Source organism: Cavia porcellus, unplaced genomic scaffold (assembly GCF_034190915.1).
Source record: "Cavia porcellus strain 051 isolate PalLab524CR breed Dunkin Hartley unplaced genomic scaffold, mCavPor4.1 scaffold_31, whole genome shotgun sequence".
Classification (NCBI taxonomy): Eukaryota; Metazoa; Chordata; class Mammalia; order Rodentia; family Caviidae; genus Cavia; species Cavia porcellus.
The window spans coordinates 2,330,031-2,348,893 of NW_026947514.1; the positions used below are offsets into that span (position 1 = coordinate 2,330,031).

The window sequence follows — 18,863 nt, forward strand, 5'->3', positions numbered from 1 at the left end:
GCAGCCTGGCTCTCAGACATTCTGACCCAACTCTGATGAAAATGAATCCGCACAGCCAAAGATGTCCTTCCTGTGAAGGGCAATCGATTTCAGCCTCACACTGTAAATACCACTTGGTACGGTGCCGTAAAGAGCGCTACCGGTCTGAAGAGCCGTCTTTCGGGGAAAGAGTGACAGGGGTTCATGATGACTCACGCTTTAGTCAGGAAGCGAAGGCCTGTGCACCAGCTGCAGCTGCACCAGGGCAGGCTGGGACTGGCTGTTGCGACCAGTGCTCTCGGGGACCGCAGGCCTGTCGGCTCTGACTCCCCAACCTCCCCCAGCCACGACACACAAACCTTTCTTGTTCTCTAAGTGGCACTCTGTGCCATCCTCAGCCAGAACTGCCCCACGACCGTGTTTACCCACAGCCTGCACTGGTTCCAGTCCCTTCCCCTGATCACTGTCCTCTACCTCAACACAAACCAAAGCCACGATGACTGCACCACTCACCACGTGCTGGCCGTGCAGAGAAGGCTGGCTCGGTGCCTCCTCATCAGCAAAAAAATAAAAAATGCACCATCCAGCTACTCGCCTAACACTCCCTCAGATATTAATAAACACTGGATAAACAGAGTATTTTCTGTGTAGGCTCATTGGGGAAATGGGATTAAAGACTTTTCTTCTATAGTCTGTCAATCCAGGAGGCAAATTCTGCTTCTACTCAACTCAGATAAGATCAGAAAAGAGATGGTTCAAAAGATTTCACCCAATCTACCGACAGGATCAGGTCGGAGCCCAATGGGCGGACGGACGGACATGAGCGGACAGCGGATTTCTGTGACTGCAACAGAACCCTAACTTTAGCTGCAGTTTGTCATGTTTGGGGAATATTCTTCCCCAAACAAACAAAGTATTTCTTAAGAAGCAGAATCTATAACATGTAGTATGTTTCTGTTCTGGTCAGTGATGTTAAAACCATGCCGAAATGCAAAAGCACTTGTCCTTTCTGCAAAAGGGGTCCCATGTAACCTGACGCTTGGCCCTGAGGGCTGAGGAACAAGGAGGAGTAGATCCCCAGGCTGCCCCAGCAAGGCCACTTCACCCCTGCCTTCTGCTGGGTGAGCCACGATGCATCAGAGGGAAAAGAGCACCACATGTCTAGCACCAACACCTGCAACAGAGAAGGCGCCACAGGCTGGAACGGGCTCCACTGGACAAGTGACCTGAGCCACGCCCCACAGTTCCGCCCCCTTCCCCGAGCAGCGGCTTGGAATGAAAGGGCAGCTGCTGGGCCTGTGCACACCACGGCGCTGCAAAGACTACACTGTGTGGGTCACGTGTGAGTGCCAGGACTTGTAAGTGTCAGTGGTGAGTGGTCTACATCAAACATTTTCAAGAGCAGCAGAATCACCCCTTAGCCAAATGCCCATGGACATACAGATAAAGCTTAAACTGCACTCTGAGCAACCTGAAGAAAGGTCACTAGGTTCTCCGGCTTGCGTGGGTTTTCTGGTGATCTGAACCAAGTTTTGAATTCTGTATTTTCCTCTTTAAATGATGCGTACCAAATGACTGTGTTGTGCCTATCTCCGTGAGAGAAGATTTAAGGCACCTGCAGTGAATACCTAAGCATGCTCCACAAAATGCACAAAACCATTATCCCACGAAGAATAGGAAAAGGTCAACAAATTAATTCCCCACATTTAAGCCTGGATAATACAAGGGAGGACAGCTGAGAAACTTTTTAAAATGGGCTTGGCCTAAAGTGTAAAGAAAGGCCCGCTCCCCTTGGTAAGACCATACAAACTCTTAAAGGGATTCTTAATAGCTAAGACAGGGTACTACTTACTTCCTCATTAAATAGTTTGCTAGTTTCTTTTTTGATTGGGTCTATAAGCTGGACTTGGCCTGCAGAAAAGCCCACTAGGAGAGAGACACTCTCCGCTGTGGCTGTTAGGTGGTTGAAGTCATGACAAGTAGGCTGTGTTCCTTTGTATATCCTTTTATCTATTGGTTTACTCAAGTCAGCAGCCTAGAGGAGAAAGAGAAAAATACACACAGTGAACAGCACGTTGAGGCGAGAAATCTACGTCACTCTATTTTATACTCCATTCGATGTTCAATCTTAAAACAAAGTTACTTAAAATACTGTTTCAGTTCTTATTTAATTCATCTAACATTTTATAAAAGTATTTTCACATATCTTAGCCAAAGAGATATTGTTAGACTATCTGTAATATATTGATTCATAACTTATTTCCAGAACTTATTTTCTTTCAAACATAACAAGAACATCTAGACTTAAGAAAAAGTCTTTGAGATTCTAATTCAGCATTTTTCAAATGCATTCCAGGAAATTTTGCAGTTGTAATTGTTTCTGAGATAGGGTCTTGCCTTGTAGTCCAGGTTAGCCTTGGACTCACTGTGTAGGTCAGGCCGGTCTCCACCTTGTGATCTTCCTGACTCAGCCTCTCACGTGCTAGAACTAAAAGCAGGCCCAGCCACGCCTGGTTCCCAGTTTTTAACACAGTAACTGTAACCACAGAAAAGCTCAGCTTTCAGCTCTGAGTGGTGGTGCATGCTTGTAATTCCAGCACTCTTCGAGGGTGAGGCAGGAGGATCACCAAGCTGAGTCCAACCTGGGTAACTCAGATTGTGTCAAAATGGTAAAACAAAGTGGGTGGGCTAGGAATGTAGCTTAGTGAGCAGGTCCTGCATCCAACCCTGCACACACACTAGCACAGGAAGAAGGCAAGCTCAGCTGTCACACATAGCTGCAGCACCTGACCACCGACGGGTGGGTGGCTCAGCAAAAGTACAAGAAGCGTGGATCCCAGACCAGCAGCAGCATAGCCTGGAAACTCAGAAATGGACATACTCAAGCCTGCCCCAGTTCCACTCTGGAAAACTCTAGGGCAGGCCCAGGGCCTGAATGGAACCCCGCTTTCAGCCAGGCCAACGCCCACTCAGCCTAAGCTGCTGCAGGTCCTGGGCCCACTCTCCCGCATCTGCTCCCGGGGAGCTGCATCGCATCCCCTTGCTCCACAGTGGGAGTGAGGAGGGCAGTGGACATGCCCGCAAAACTGCTGGACCCAGGGCTGGTGACGTTCACCGATGAGGAAAACACACAGCCAGTGCATCCCAAAGTCTGAAGCATGTGGTTTCTGACTCAGGTCCCCAACACCTCCCCAGCACCCCTCTATGTCCTTCCCAAGCCTCGCTCTTCCTGAGCAACGACCTGTCCACTTCCGTGTGCTTGCAGCCCACCCTGCCTGCTGGTTTCTGAAAACTACCAGGACCCTGTCCTTAAAAGGTACCCTTCCTGGGTGCCATCACTGCTCCAGACTCCCCCAGAGGCTCAGAAGATCCCTGCCTGCCCAAGAGACTTGCCCAAGATGACAAGGACATTCTCATGCTTGAACACTTGACTGTCAAGTATCAAGCATAATGACTGAGGAGAAAAGAGGGCCTCAAAGTTCAGGTAACCAGAAAAACGCAGAACCCGAGCCTCTGGAAGGCCGAGCCTCTGGAAGTCTGGAGCCGAGAGGTTCTGGGGCAAAGGAAGCCGGAAGCTGCACGGACACCGTAGGGAAAGTGGGAGGCTCCTCTACCAACCTGCGGAGCATGGGATCTGAGGAAAGACACACCGAAGAGCTTCAGAAATGTTCCCTGGGCATAAAGCCGCAGGAGTCCAGACTGCAGCAAAGAGCAAAAGCGTGGCTGGGAGGGGAGTGTGGCCCAGGCAGAGGGGTACAGCAATGGAGCCTGGAGGCCAAGCTCCCAGGGGTGGGGGAGCTTGATACAGAGAGGATTCCAGAGGAGGAACAGCATGCACACTGCACTTCAACAAAGGAGACAGGTGAAGACAGCCCTAGCCAGGCTTAGTGACACACGCCTATGACTGCAGCATCTGGGGGGCTGACGCAGGAGCATCGCTGTGAGTTCAAGGCCAACCTGGGCTACATAAACAAGTTCAAGGGCAGCCTGTACTGCACAATGAGACTGTTTAAAAAAAAATAAAATAAAAAATTGCCCAAAATATAAAACAAGATGCAACTGGCAGCTAGTAAACAAAACTCTCAGAAATATTAACAAGGAAAGTATTACATAATCACCATAACAACATATGCGACTGGAAACTTTTTTTTAGTGTTCTAGAGAATTTTTTTCCTAAAAAGATACAACTATACAACTGAAGTTACACACTGAAATACGAAAATCAATTCAAAGACTAGAAGAACATTAACAAAGAAAACATTCTAATATAAATTAACAAAAAAATATGCACAGGAGGCAAAGCAACTATTTTTCCACATACGCTCCCAGTTCAAACTCGCAGAGCCCTTCTGACAACTGCATTACCCTCGGCTCCCCCATCTCACAGCTCCGGCCCCCCGGGATCCTCAGGACCCGCAGCCGCCAGGGTCTTGGGGCGGCTGACAGGGCGATTCTGTAGCTGTGGACTGTAATGCTACAAAAACAGCGCTTGTACTCTGCATGTCTTTCCCACTTCTTTTTCTGATAATCCATTTTTTATTTTATAAAATCCAGAGAGAGTAACAATTTCTAAAGTTGCTCCTTCAGCACTATTGTAAGGAACACTGTCCTCAAAGATAGAAAAGTACTCCTGGGCCCAAGAATCACTCAGATCTCCCTTGCCTCAGTGCCTCCCTCCCGCCCAAGCTCTCCCCAGTGGCATCCCAGGCAACAGGTCACCTGCCCAAGTGCAAAGGGCCATGAAGCCTGAAACCCATTACAAAGTCTGCTGGGTGTGGCGGCACACACCTGTAATCCTAGCATTTGGGAGGCTGAGGCAGGAGGGTTAGAGTTAGGGTTCAAAGACCAACTGGGCTACATAGTGAGTTCAAGACCAGCCTGGACTTCATAGCAAGACTCTGTGTCAACAAAACAAAATTGCATTTATGAAAAAGTGCATGGGCCCCACAACAGCTGTCTGAGTTTTCTGCAGCCCGGCCTAGCAGGAGGAGAGTCAGGCTGCCTGCGCCACCTTCACCTCTGACACCTCCACTACCTCATGGTCTTTTTTTGTTTTTGGTAGCAGCTCTTGCTCCCTGCTGTGATTATCCTGCTTCCGCCTCTTTTGCCTTCACCCATGCAGTGTACCATACAGCCTGGGTAGCAGCAGACACTCCCTGGGCGGGCCACGCCGCTTCCCAGAGAGGCGCCAGCCTGAGGGGGCTTCCCTGGAGGAGAAAAGGCTCAGATGTCGGTGGCAACAGGCTTAGGTTCAAACCCACCCTACCATGGGCCCCAACAGCCAGGGCACTGGTGACAATCACAGGCAAGGGACAGAAAGCACAGAGCACACAAGAGTAGGCGCGGGGAGCTGCCAGCATTCACTCCCTCAGCCTGGCCTCCTTTGTTCTAAGGTCCTGGGCTCCTGGAGGACAAAGGGCCCTGCTGGCCCTCACAGCAATGCCACCTTCTATGCACTGAGCCTTTCCATACCCCAGGCTCTCCTTGAGGCTCTATGCCTGCCATCCCAATACTCTGCCCACCTAGGAAGGGGTGCAGGGCCAGGATCCCGCTCCCCCACGCGGCACACACCAACCCCGGCTCCGTCCCACAGGTGGGCATCCCTGGGCTACACTCTGCAGCCCTCCTTATGGCTCACACCCAGCCTTCAGTGAGTATCTGGGGCCACTCAAGCTGGTTCAGCTCTCTGGACTTCCCGTGCTCCCCAAGGTACTTAGTGCCTACGTGACTCCAAATGTTCTATGTTTTCTGTCAGACAGAACTGTAATAAAGTTCCTTTCAGGCAAACTTCATCAGTTAACGACTGTATTGTTCTACAAAATTAGCTTTAGTGAGTTCTGTGTACTTTCAGATTTTTTTACAAAATGCTCACATCCTTATTTTCAATTATCTGAGCTAGTGAACATGAACTTGTAGCAGGACCAACCTGTTAAAAATTCTTACCAACTGTAAGAACTAGGTCGTGCTTGTACCCAGCCCCAGCAGAGTGTATCCTGGTGGCTACAGACGGCCAGCATTTGTTAAATGAATGACATCACAATTATCCTAAGTTTTTAAAATTACATAATTATGTTCTTGAATTTTACATAGCTACAGACTACAAATAATTTGTGAGTTGCTCCTGTTTGGCTTTCAATCTAGTTGGAAAATTTTAAATGATGGTTTAAAAATTCCTATTAGAGCTAGGTACATAGCTCAATGGCACAACTGCCTGCCTGGCAAACATGAGGACCTGAGTTCGATTCTTGGTTTCCAAAAAAGTTAAAAAAATTAAAATTCCTACTTGAGAAACAGAACTGATTGCAAAAAGCCTCAGTTAGGAAGTGAATGCTCTGAATGCCACACTGCTCTCCTTGGGTGGGCAATCCTTCTGGGATTCTTTTCACAATGATGAACGCTGCTGAAACGCCCAGCTTGTGGGGACTGGGAGTTTCTCTCTGCAGCCCTCCTTGCCAGGTGCCACCCATACCCACACTCTGGCCCAGGCTCTAGCCTTGGCATTTCCCAGGGAGCTGCCCAGCCTAGCATGTCGGAGCCCCGGGGTTTCCTCAGCAGGGTCTCAGAAAGCCATGGCTCCATGGGCATGGCATGCTTTGCTGCTCCTTGGAGTTCAGACGCATTTGATGGGGCATGAAAAATATGTCCAACCTTTTCTGAGGAACGAGAGGCAAAACGGTATGGTGAGGAGGCTGAGGCAGGAGGAGCGCAGTCACTAGAGACCCATCTGTGCTACACAGTGAGTTCGAGGCCAGCCTGAATGAACTGTCTAAAGAAACTATACACATATGTAAATACCACATGCCATATGATTTTATGCAGCCTGGAAATGTGGTAATATTTGGTGGGTATGCCCTATCCGGCCACCGCACAGGGAACCTCTTTTTGCCAGAAAGAAGTAAAACATCCAGAAGATAACCCTGACAACAATCCAATGCCGACACACACAGGACGCCCGTGTCCACTGCATCTTGGTCACTGTTTCCCCAGGAGCTTGCCTCCCATTTGACGCCCCTCCCCAGCTGTACCCCTGAAGTGTGCTGGGTCCTGGAGAGGCAGCCCCTGCCCAAATGACAGCATCACCCCACACACCCTGCCGTTGCCTCCCCAGCAAACCTAACCCTAACCTGCCCCAGGGTGGCCTGTGCCCCACACGCCTGGCCAACAACTCTTTAGGAAGCCCTGGGTATCAACCATGCACAACCTCCAGGGCTCAGCACGGTAGCACAGTGGTACCCTTGGAACGTGCACCCTCACCAGGATCCCAAAGGTACTGGGCTGTGCTCTCACCTGCCTATTCCGCCTCTTTATTTTTAAGGCAGAGTCTCACTAGGAAGTTTAGGCTAGCCCTGTCCCTGAACTCACTATGTAACCCAGGCTGGCCTCAAACTCTCAGTGATCCTCCTGCCTCAGCCTGCCATGCTGGGCTTACAGGCCTGTACTGCAACACCTGGCTCATTGCCTACCTTTCCGGAGTGCCCATCACCATGGGCCACACTCCTGAGTGGTAACAGATTAACTATGTTCCACAATGTGAAAGTCTGGCTCCTTTTAAAACCAAAAACCAGGAGGCTGCTGAGTCACTGACAGCCTGAGCCATTACTCACAAGTAACAGGCACAGCCCACGTGGCACCCAATGCTGCCATGAAGCCACCATGAGAATCCCACAGGAACTGGCGGATGGAGTGCTTCCTATTACCTCTGCCGGCTCACATCTCAGACAGGAGCAGGAGCAAACGTGACCCAGGGATTACTTCCCAGGTCACAAGGATCACTTACTTAGTAAAAAGGTGAATCGTAGGACCCAAGTTTAAAACTTGAGATCTTTTTTTTTTTTTTTTTTTTTTGTCTTTTTCCTTTTTATCAGTACCGGGGATCGAACTCACAACTGCTTGCTTGCAAGGCAGGCGCTTATGCCGCTGAGCTAAATCCCCAGCCCCAAAACTTGAGATATTTAAAAAAGAACAAAAGCTGGTCTGTCGCTAGCTTCCTGGGGACGCAGGCAGTCTGGTCATGCTCTAGGCTTCTAGTGCTGCTAGGGGTGAGCGAACAGCCCCGCCTCAAGCCCAGGAGCGGGCAGCAGGCTGGCCTCCCAGCTTCCCTGGAGTGCAGCCACCTAACTAACCTAAATTTTCTGCAACAGAGCAGGAAATAACTGGGTCTAATGACAAAAATATCAAGAAGGGATCTGCAAACATCTTCACTGCCTACTCATAAGGTCAGGTGAAATTTCCCACTCCAGTAAGAATGACCTGTGGGGCCAGGGACATGGCTCAGTGTTAGAGTGCTGGCCTAGCATGGGAGGCTCTGGGTTCGAGTTCTAGCATTGCAGCAGCAACAACAAAAAGCTGCAGGGGCGCAGATGCTAGCTCCATGTCCCAGCTCACCTGCCCTTTCCAAAGGAGAAATTCTTTTCAAATGCCCACACAACCTATCCTTCTCCAAGGCCCCTCAGTTCAATAGTTAGGTCCAAACCTCTGGCCTTGACACTAACTTCTCTCATGCACGTGTGCAAGCCCAGCTGCAGTGTCTTGAGTGGGCAGAAATGTGTCCTCACTGCACCCCAGCAGCAGGCCTGGCACATGGATGGTGTCACTGAGCGTCCACCTAGAAAGAAAAGAGTCCTGAAAATGGGAAGAAAAATAAAACGAAAAAAAACGAAAGAGACCTAGGGACAGACACAAGGAAGCAAAACACATACTTCCTTTGCTGACCACAGAGCTGACCACTCGCTAACTGCCTTCTTGGATGTCCATCTGTGGGAGAGAACAGTGTCCGCTGGCTGACCTGATTGGTCACTTCACGGTGACAAAGCACCTTCACCATCCGTTCTTTCTTCCCGTGACCAGCCAGTGTACCAGGCGCCACTGCGGAGCTGGGGTCAAAAGCAGGACCAGGGAGCCGGCTGTGAGGAGGAACCAGGGAAGGCTGCTCCTCCGGCAGGGCGCAGGCTCCTGGCGTGGCCCCTAAGCCGCCCCTCGGCAGACCTCCCTCTCAGGGCTGTCTCACTGAGCTGCCCCACAGGACTTGCTGACTACCTCAGTGGCCTTGAAGTCTCACCCTCAAATATCGTAAAGCCTAAATAAAGAAAACTAGGGTTTTTATTTTTGCCCTATCTTTCCTGGAGAAAGACAAAGGCAGCAGAAGCCAATCTCCGAGGTTCTGGTCCAAGGTAACTTTCCAGAGTAACTTTCCCTGTCTGGTCCCGCCCTGCCTCGTTCTCACCCCCATGAGTGCACAGTGCAGCCTGGGCCCACCGACCCCACTGCACACCGGGGCGGAGGGGGAAGCCCAGAGGGAGCCGGTGGTTGCAGAGACACAACTGAACAGAGATGGGCAGTGCAGGAATGTCACATCTAGCCCTAAATGGAAGAAGGGCACAGGCCCAGCACGCAGCAGGTCCTCTCCTGGCCGGTACTGCCCGGCGGTTCCTGCTGAGTAAGCCTGTCATTTTCCCCAAGGCAGCCTGTCACTTCCAAACCGTCATTCTGCACAGCCCACTCCTCTGCCCTGGGAGTGGTTCTCCAACATGAACTCAGCAAGGCGCAAGCAGCGACTTCCCTGCCCTGTGCTGAGTTCTCCCGGGCACCCTGCTTGGCTCTGGCTCTTCTCACAGCCAAGTCACCACCAGTGCCTGTCCTGCCACTCCACTTAGGCTAAAGAAATACTTATTTCTTCATTAAAGAATAACTATGAATAAACATTAGATAAATTCAACTTGCACACTTTCTAACAGCAGATCTCACATTAAAACGCTGTCATATTCAAATGACCTATTTTTATTAAAGTCTCTGTTAAACACAAAGAGATATACAACCCTATTCCAAAGGAAATACCAATATATCAGATGGAAGAAAAGGTAAGTTATTTTGGGTTCTACAAAAGATACTCATTGTAAATTCTGAAGAAGATAATTTTTAAGGCTCCCCTAGAAAGAGGTGGGAGGGGGCTAGGGATTTAGCTCAGCGGCATAAGCGCCTGCCTTGTAAGCAGGCAGTCGTGAGTTTGATCCCTGGTACCGAAAAAGACCAAAAAAAAAAAAAAAGAGGTGGGAAAAGAGGGAACTCAGAGCACTTCTCAAAGTGCCAACGCAACACTGGCAAGCGGAAGACCATCGTAAACAAGGAGTAGTTTCGATGCGCTCTTAGCCACTTACACTTTTCCTGACCTTGAGACAACTGCAGTGCTTGTGTTTGGCACTGGATGATTTTTTTCCTGGTGGCAGGGCCTCACTCTGCTGTCTAGGCTGGCCTCGAACCATCCTCCTGCCTCAGCCTCCTTAGTAGTTAGGGTTACAGGCATGCACTCAATCCATAAACAATTTTTACCAATTCAAGTACTGAGTAACATAAGAAGGGGTGTAGAGAGGAGCTTCTATTCTAAGTAGAAAGCGCCCTCACCCCCAATTGTGCAAGGGCCCACATGCGTCTGCCACTTCCCCCCTCAGGGAGCCCAGGGTGGGGTGATGATCTGTCTGCCCAAGGGTTCTCAGCCCTGGGAACTGCACTTTACACTGAGCCGTCACACTCCTCCATCAGCCAATGTAGGCTTGGACAACGAACTGTGGAACACACACGTGAAATGAAAAACCCCAATGGTTTGTACTAGCAATTTTACATCGAACAAAACCTTCTGGAGCTACTACACTACAGTCCTGTCACAAGGAAGTGAGAGAGCTAGGTGTGAGTGCGCACTAACATGTCTTAAACATTAACAGGATCAGCCACTAACGCAGCCAAAATATTCGATTCAGCTTCTGAGATTCCAATAAAAATAATCTGATTGAGCCAAGCCTCAGGAAAGACAGCAGCCTCAAATCGGCAAGGGGACCAACAGAGCAGCTGTCTAACTATCGCTGCAAGAAGGGCCGGGCTGTCATCTCTGTCTGAAGCCGCAGCCTGGATTCACCAGTGAACCGCGCGACTGGCAGTCAGGAGGTCTGGCACTGCCACACATGGCTCATCTCTCCAACCATTACAGGCCACTCAGGAAAGGCCTGCGGTGCTTCTGACACTCTTCCTATCAGCCACACACAGCCCTTCCAGGGCCTGGTATGCGTATTCCTGAGCAGCTCATCAGCACGCAGTTCCAAAACACTGTCCAACAGACTGGCACACGGAATGTGGAAAGACAGGCCTCACTAACCAGCACTTAAGGGAGGCCAAGGCAGGAAGGTTATGAGTTTGAAGCTAAACCGGGCACTCTAGGTCCCAACTACACTGCAAGACCTTGTCTTAAAAAAAGGCTAGCCAAAAACAGATCAACTGAAACAACAGAACAGTAAGATGAAATTTTCACGGAATAAAATTAGAAGCTGAGCCAGCCATGGTGGCACAGGGCCATAATCCCAGTACTCAGGAGGCTGAGGCAAGAGGATCACTGTGAATTCAAGGGCAGCCTGGCTACAAAGCAAGGCTCTGCCTCAAAAATAAAAAAAATAAAAATAAAATAAGAAGCTGAGTTTGAATACTGTGGAATAAGGCTCTGGGTCTGACCTGAAGCACCCTCCTCAAAACAAAAACAAAAACAAAAAAATCCTGAGTTTATACCAACATCAATAGGTAGGGAGAACAGAAAGCTCTACATTAGAGCACTAATGTGACTAAGCGGAAGAATGAAAAGCTTTCTCATATTACACTAACACCGATAAATGAAGAAAACAGCTTTAAAAATGGAGAATGGAGCTTTAAAATTTACCATTTCATAACCATTACAGTAACATATTAAAGAGGTTGCCTCTTTCCCACATATATTTTTGGCTCCTTTGTCCAGAATCGAATCAAACTGTGCAGGGGGCAGCGGGGCCCAGCCGGGCCCAGCCTCAGTCTTCTCCTGGCGGCCGTCCGGCTTTTCCAGCCCCATCTGTCGAGGAGGCCGTCTTCTTTCCAGGCTATTTTTGGCTCCTCTGTCCAGAAGTGGTGGTCGCAGTGGTGTGGGTCTGTGTCCTCTGTCCTGTCCCACTGGTCTGTGTGACTGTTTTGGTGCCTGTGCCGTGCTGTTTTGTCACTGTGGCTTTGGAGTATAATTCGAAGTCTGCCACTGCATTGCCTCTGTCTCGCTCTTGTTGCTGAGACTGCTTTGGGATTCTGAGTCTTCGGTGTTGCTATGAATTTTAGGGCTGTCTTCTCTAGCTCCAGAAAAAGGTCACTGGTATCTTGATGGGGACTGCACAGAACCTGTAGACTGTTCTCACTGATTAAGCTGGATACGGTGATGCAATGCCTGTCATTCCAGCTATTCAAGAGACCAAGGAAGGCAAACTGCAAATCTGAATTTAACCTGGGCAACTTAATGAGATCCTGTTTCAAAATAAAGTTTTTAAACTGGGCATGATGGCACATGTAACCCCATTACACCTGTAATCCCAGCACTCAGGAGGCTGAGGCAGGAGGTCACTGTGAGTTCAAAGCCAACCCAGGGTACATAGTGAGTTCAAAGCTGAACTACATATCAAGACCCTGTCTCAAAAAGAAAAAAACAAACAAACAAACAGAAAACAAAACCAAAAACACCTAACTATGAATTAAGTTAGCAAACTCAACTTTACCTGGAACCTCAACATCACCATTACCAGCACTGCAGCACTGACTGACGGAGGAGCATCCAGGGCCCCCAAGTGCTGCCCAGAAAAGGACACACCCACGCTGTGTTACTGTGCCCAAAACACAGGCCGGGAACCTGACCACGAAAAAACGTAAGACAAATCCAAATGGAAAAATACTCTAAAAATAACTGTCTGAACTCTTTCAAAAGGTCAAGGTGATGCAAAGAAAGAAAGCGAAAGGAGAGTTCCGGAGTACAGGAGACCGAGCACCCGCAGCCTGGAGTGGTGGCGCTGGACCGAAGCCCGGCTCCGGGGAGACCATCAGAAGAGCACAGGACCTGCAGATCAGGTAAGGGCCATGCCTCAGGGCCTTCTGATTTTAATAACGCAATAGCTGTGTAGGAGAAGATTCCTGCTCAGAACAGAAACTGCCACTAAGGCTGGTGGTGGAGCTCCAGGGGGAAGGCTCCTGCCTAAGCATGTAGGAAGTTCTAAGTTCCATGCCAGCACCAGCTGGCTATACCAACGAGTAAGTACATAAATACAGGCAGGCTTTTTTTTGGTACCAGGAATGAACTCACAACCTCAAGTTTGCCAGGCAGGTGACACACCAGTGAGCTACATCCCCAGCCCTAAATATGTAAATACAGACCTGAGACTGAAGTCTATACAGGCAAAATGGACGTGAATGTCTACAAATTACTCCTATCTCAAATGATACAGGTACTACGTGCCATCCACGGAAGGGGCGCCAATGATAAAACACATGGGCAGAATTTAAGTACTTAATCTATCTTGACAATGTCACATAGAAGTTCTTTATACTATTCTTGTAACTTTTCTCCAGCTGTGGAATTCTATTAAAATACAGGGGCTGCCCAGGCTGTAACTCAATGGCAGAAGACTTGCCTTGTATATGTACGGTCCTGGATCTGATCCAGCAGCGCACCCTCAAAAAAAGTCAGCAATGAGATAATAAAAAGGGCCCTGTAAGTCAGTGTAAATGGTTCAGGGGTGAGGGACCCTATGCAATACACGGGTACCAGCCTGTGGCACTGTCACAGGAGGAAGCAGTGCCTCTAGTGGAAGAAGGAAGAAGGTAGGCCACTGAAGGCAGGCCCTTTAAGGGGAGAGCCTCGGGCACCTTCCTGTCTCTGCTTCCCAGTCACCGAGAGGTGAACAGGTTTCCTCTTCACCACACACAAAGCAAAAGCAGCAAGCAACCATGCACTAAAACCTCTGAAACCGTGAGCCAAAATAAACCCTTTCTTCTTAAACATTGATTCTTTCAGGTATTTGTGTCATAACCACAGAAAGCTGACTAGAGAAGCCATCTATAAATATTATGAGCTGGGCACAGTGGCACATACCTGTAATTCCAGTACTCTGAGAAGCTGAGGCAAGAGGGTCAAAACTTTGAAAAGATTTTACTTACAACCTCATGCTGGTCAGGCAGGCACTTATGCCGCTGAGCTGAATCCCTAGCCCAAAGGATCAAAACTTTGACCCTAGGCTTGGCAAGTTAAAAAAGTCATGTCTCAAAACATAAAAAAGGCTGGAGATGTAGCTCAGAACAAAGGGCCTGAGTTCAATCCCCAAAATTGTAATAGACAGATAACGTACATTTATAAATTTTTCAGGGAAAAGACTATTTAGGGATAAATATCTACACATGAGAATGTTATTACCAAAAACAGTCCATGTATAACAAAAAAAAATACAGAAGACACGATGCTTTGGATTTGCTTTAGAATAATCTGGCAGGGATAGATAACAGATAAAATGACAGTGTTCTTATGTCAGCAAATGCTGAATCTGGGACACAGGAACATAGAGTCCATTGTGCCATGCTTTGCATTTTTCTGTCAGTTGGGAAATTTCCGCAATTAAAAAAGTATTATCGTACCATATAGTTACTCATGCTTACATCTGATTCAAAGAAAACAGTTTGAAAAGATATTCCCATGAATATTAAAAGCTATCACTAGCCAGGTTTGGTGGTGCTTGGCTATAATTCTGGTACTCAGGAGGCCGAGGCAGAAGGATTGCTACAAGTAAAGCCAGCCTGGGTTACTGGTGAGGCCTTGTTTCAAAAGCCAAAAGTCAAAGTACAGCAAAAACCAAAAACCACTAAAATTCATCATAAAAGGAAGCATTCTTTGATTAAGTAAGACAAACACACAAGCAGGGCTGATTTCTCACCAGCGGGATGCCCAACTCCAACAGGCTACTGTCCCTTCACCACCGCCAGGCCCATGCCATCTCCTGGTCCTGGTTGGTTTATTTTGGCATCAACTATGGCACTGGAGAAAGGCCAGGAAAGTTTCTATTTTTACTTAATGCTGCCTTTTTAATTAGTGTATCTGCAGTACTGATGGCTACACTCACCGTGAGAGGTCAGTTTCCCAGAGTGGCCAGCTGTCCAGGTGTGGCTAGGGAGGCAAAGGCGGCTCTAAGTCTAGCTTTTCACACAGCACTGCGAGGAGCCTGTGTGCACCTCTGTGGTCATGCCCGCAGAGAAGCAAAAGCTTCTCCCAGAGTCCTCCCGGGAAACCCAGTCCACTCCAGGTTTACTGCTCTATTTTTCCTCTAGTCTATGGCCAAACAACCTTGAATGTGTCTGACCTCATCTATTTTTTCTGTAACATAGATGTGAAGTACTTTTTTTTTTTCTTTTTGAGACAGGGTTTCACTATATAGTGTGGCCTGGCCTTGAACTCACTTTTTTAGCCCAGGCTGGCCTTAAACTCACAGTGATTCTTGTGGCCTCAGCCTCCTAGTGGTGGGAAGACAGGTGTGTGATACCATGCCCAGCACAGAAGTGAAATATGAATCCATATTTGATTCATAAGAACTAAACTGAGATTATTTAGGTAGTGGTGTGGATTGAACCCAGGCCCCTGTGCATGTGAGGCAGCCACTCTACAAGAAGCTGTATTCCTGGCATCCATTTAATGTTCTTCTAGGGAGTCTACAAAAATTGAATCCCTAATTATTATCCTTTTTTGGAGAAGATGTTTTGAAGCAGGAGCTGGCCTCAAACTTGTGGCGATCCTCCTGCCTCAGCCTCCTTTGTGCTAGGATTACCAGCAATGTGCTACCACGCCTAGTCCATAATGGAAGACATGTTACACAAAGCAATTTGTTTTTAAGTACTTGGTAAGATTTTCACATTTAAAGGTAAGGTTTTTGAGGCCTAAAGAAGTATTAGGCTGCAGACGAAGGTGGTGTTCCCCTTGTCTCAGCAAGGCACAGCATAGGATTTGAAACGTAGGTGAGCAGGCCACCCCCCACTCAGAGCCGAGACTGAGGTCCCTGTCACGCACACTCACATTTGCATAGCTATACAGAAGGAGGTGGATTAAAGAACCAAGTCACTTTACAACGTGAAGCACTCTAGAACATACACGGAGGTCTCCTCTGAATTTGGACAGTGTAAATCTGATCCAGAGTCAAGCCAACACACAAAAGAGCAGCAATAGCACTTTCAAACACCGAGTCCCTCTGTTCCCAAGGTGCTGCACTTAGAGCAGGAAGTAAACTGCTGGAAGTCACAAGAGCAGTGCACACTGCCAAGCCGGCCCCAGGGCTCTGCTCGCACTCGTTGGGCCCATGCCACCCCAGCAACCTCTGAAAAGCAACAGCCAAAGCCCCTTTCTCATGCCTTTTCTGACTCTGGAATTTAGGTCGGTGGTAACAGCTGCTGTCAGAACCTGTAACTATGTATCTTTAATGCAGACAAAGGAGATACAGAAGGCTTCATACCCTGGAAGCTTAGGATAAACCAATGACATTCCTTAGCGCAAAGAGGACAGGTCTGTTCCAGCTGCAGGCAGCCTTTGTTAGTTCACAGCAGCTGAGGAGGGAGAAGGGAGCTGCCTGTCTCTGATAACAAGGCCACAGCCCACCCCCACAACTCCCAAACTCCTACCTCCCTCCCAGAAAATAATACCTATGCAGCCTAGCCCCACTTCCTGCCGATGAAATTATGGCCAACGTGTATGAAATTTTTACATGCGAATATGAAAATGACAGCCAGATATAGTGGCACATATCTGTAATTCCAGCACTGAACAGGCTGAGGCAAGATGATCCCAAATTCAAAGGCAGCCGAGGTTACAATAACAAGATCCTATCTAAGAAGTAATGAAAACAAATTCTATTTTTTAAAATTTACAGACAGTGTCCGCCCAGGCTGGCCTTGAACTTGTGGCAATCCTCCTGTCTCAGCCTCCTGAGTACTGGGATTACAGGGATGTATTACCATGCCCAGCTACAGTCTCTGTTTTTAACAGAAGCACCACAAGCTGAACTGCTGGTATGCATTCCTTAGCTGTCCATATCTGGGCAACCTGGTTTAAAATCGCCTCTTGTTTCTGCCATTATTCCTGTATATATGCAGATACATATGTGTATATGTATTTATTTTGTCTTTTTGAGACAGGGTCGCACTACACAGTTGAGACTCTAGCGTTGGGCTCACTTTGTAGCCTAGGCTGATCTTGAACTTGCAAAAATCCTCCTTCCTCAGTCTCGCAAGTGCGGGATTACAGGCGTGCACCATCATGCCCAGCTCTCTTCTTGTATTTTAAAAAAATGTTTGGCCAGTTGTGGTGGCACACGCCTGTAATCAGGTGCCTGAGGCAGGAGGATTGCCACAAATTCAAGGCCAGCCTGGGCTACACAATGAGACCCAATCTCAAAAAACAAACAAACAAACAAACAAAACGGCGCTGGGCTGGTCCCAATGACCTGGTATTTTCCTGTGTGAGCTCGCACATCAGCCCCACTGCCTTACATGTCCCGACTGGGGGGGAATGGAGGGAGCAGCGACTGCTACAAAGGCTAGTGCCACGGGGAGCTGCCAGGCATAGCCTTGGGGCCAGGCGAGGCAAACTGCCCCACTCTGTGCTGGGAGCCCGGGCAGGTGGCTGCCCACCACCGACCCACGACCATGCCCTGGTACGCAGCTGTGGCAGTTGGGAGTAGTTTAACTGGCAGAAGTGATTATAGTCAAGCCTGGTACAAGGTGAAACGGAAGTGTGAGCCTTATAGGGATTCCGGCACATCACACAGACTTCACAATTCCACACCCTGAAAATCCAAAACGCCTTGCTGGGTATGCAGTGAATGTTTTGTTGATGCTGGTTTTGGATTCTGTGATGAAAGAACTTGCATCATTAAGTAAATTACATGAACTTGCATTTGTTCAGTGTTCAAAGGAAAAACTAAAGAGATAGTACAAAACAAAAATGTTTGTGACTCTATTTAGTTGCCTGTGGAGAACTGTGTGTGCATACAGGTATGTTTGGGAATCTGAACGTGGAGGAAACTCAAAAGTTAAGCCAAGAAAACTACTTTTCTAACCAGTGAAGATTTCACTAAACTGGATGGATTATAATTCTTTTTTTTTTTTTTTTTTTGTCTTTTTCATTTTTATCGGTACCAAGGATCGAACTCACGACCGCACACTTGCAAGGCAGGTGCTTATGCCGCTGAGCTAAGTCCCCAGCCCCCCCACCCTTTTTTTGTCATTTGGATTATAATTCTTAAAAAGTATAAGAGAAATTCAGAGGTCAGAGTTGTATAGTATACCAATTTATCCATCAATGAAGTACAAGTTAATTTCTGAGACAAAAATACTGAGAAGGTGTTGCTAGACGTGGTAGCACATGGAAATAATCCCAGCATTCTGAGAAGCTGAGGCAGGAGGACCCAAGGCTGGATTGGATAATTCAGCAACTTGGGGACCCTATGTCAAAATAAAAGTTTTAAAAAGTCTGAGGCTGTAGCTCAGTGCAAAGGCTCTAAGTTCAATCCTTAGTACTCCCCGGGCTGGAGAAATGGAGGCCAAGGAGCTTCATTTCCACAAGTCCAAAGCAATGCAGTGCTGCTGGCCAGGGACTACTGCTAAGAGAACCATTATCTAAGGGAGAGAGAAGGGTACACAGTGTGATCCCTACCGGGGGACACAGGAGGCTGGGAAGCAATTTACAGTGCTTAAATTCTACCACTTTCTGAAAGGCTCAATTCTTATAAAAACAGGCATCTTAGCTGGGTATGGTGGCTCAAGCCTGAATCCCAGCACTGAGTAGTGGTGGGGTGCTGAGGCAGGAGGATCATTGTGAGTTCAAGGTCAGCCTGGGCTACGAAGTGAGAACCTGTCTCAAAAAGACAAAAACAAAAAAATAAAATAAAAATAAAAATAAAAATAGGCGGCCAAGCTGTCAAAGGGCTGGGACACATACTGTAGTTTTTCAGAGTTCCTAGAGCCTGGTGGGTTTTGTACATGTAAGAAGCAAAATAGTTAGGAAATGGTATGAATGAGCAAAAGGTATGGAA

The 18,863-nt window shown here is 48.1% G+C and overlaps 1 protein-coding gene across 14 annotated transcripts in view; it reads right to left on the minus strand.

Annotated features, from left to right (window-relative positions):
- The window catches only part of Wdr20 (WD repeat domain 20), a 59,158-nt gene that overhangs the window by 13,644 nt on the left and 26,651 nt on the right, over positions 1-18,863 (minus strand). For 10 of the 14 annotated variants that reach the window (XR_010044884.1, XR_010044885.1, XM_063241137.1 and 7 more), the window contains exon 2: positions 1,832-2,014. The exons of 3 other annotated variants lie outside the window; for them this stretch is intronic. Coding sequence is in view for 6 of the 11 variants with exons in the window: in XM_063241136.1 (XP_063097206.1) it covers positions 1,832-2,014 (183 nt within the window). In the remaining 5 variants the exon portion in view is untranslated. Of the gene's footprint in view, positions 1-1,831; positions 2,015-8,471; positions 8,585-18,863 lie in introns of those variants that run through there. One more of the 14 variants, XR_010044887.1, reaches the window with a different exon arrangement.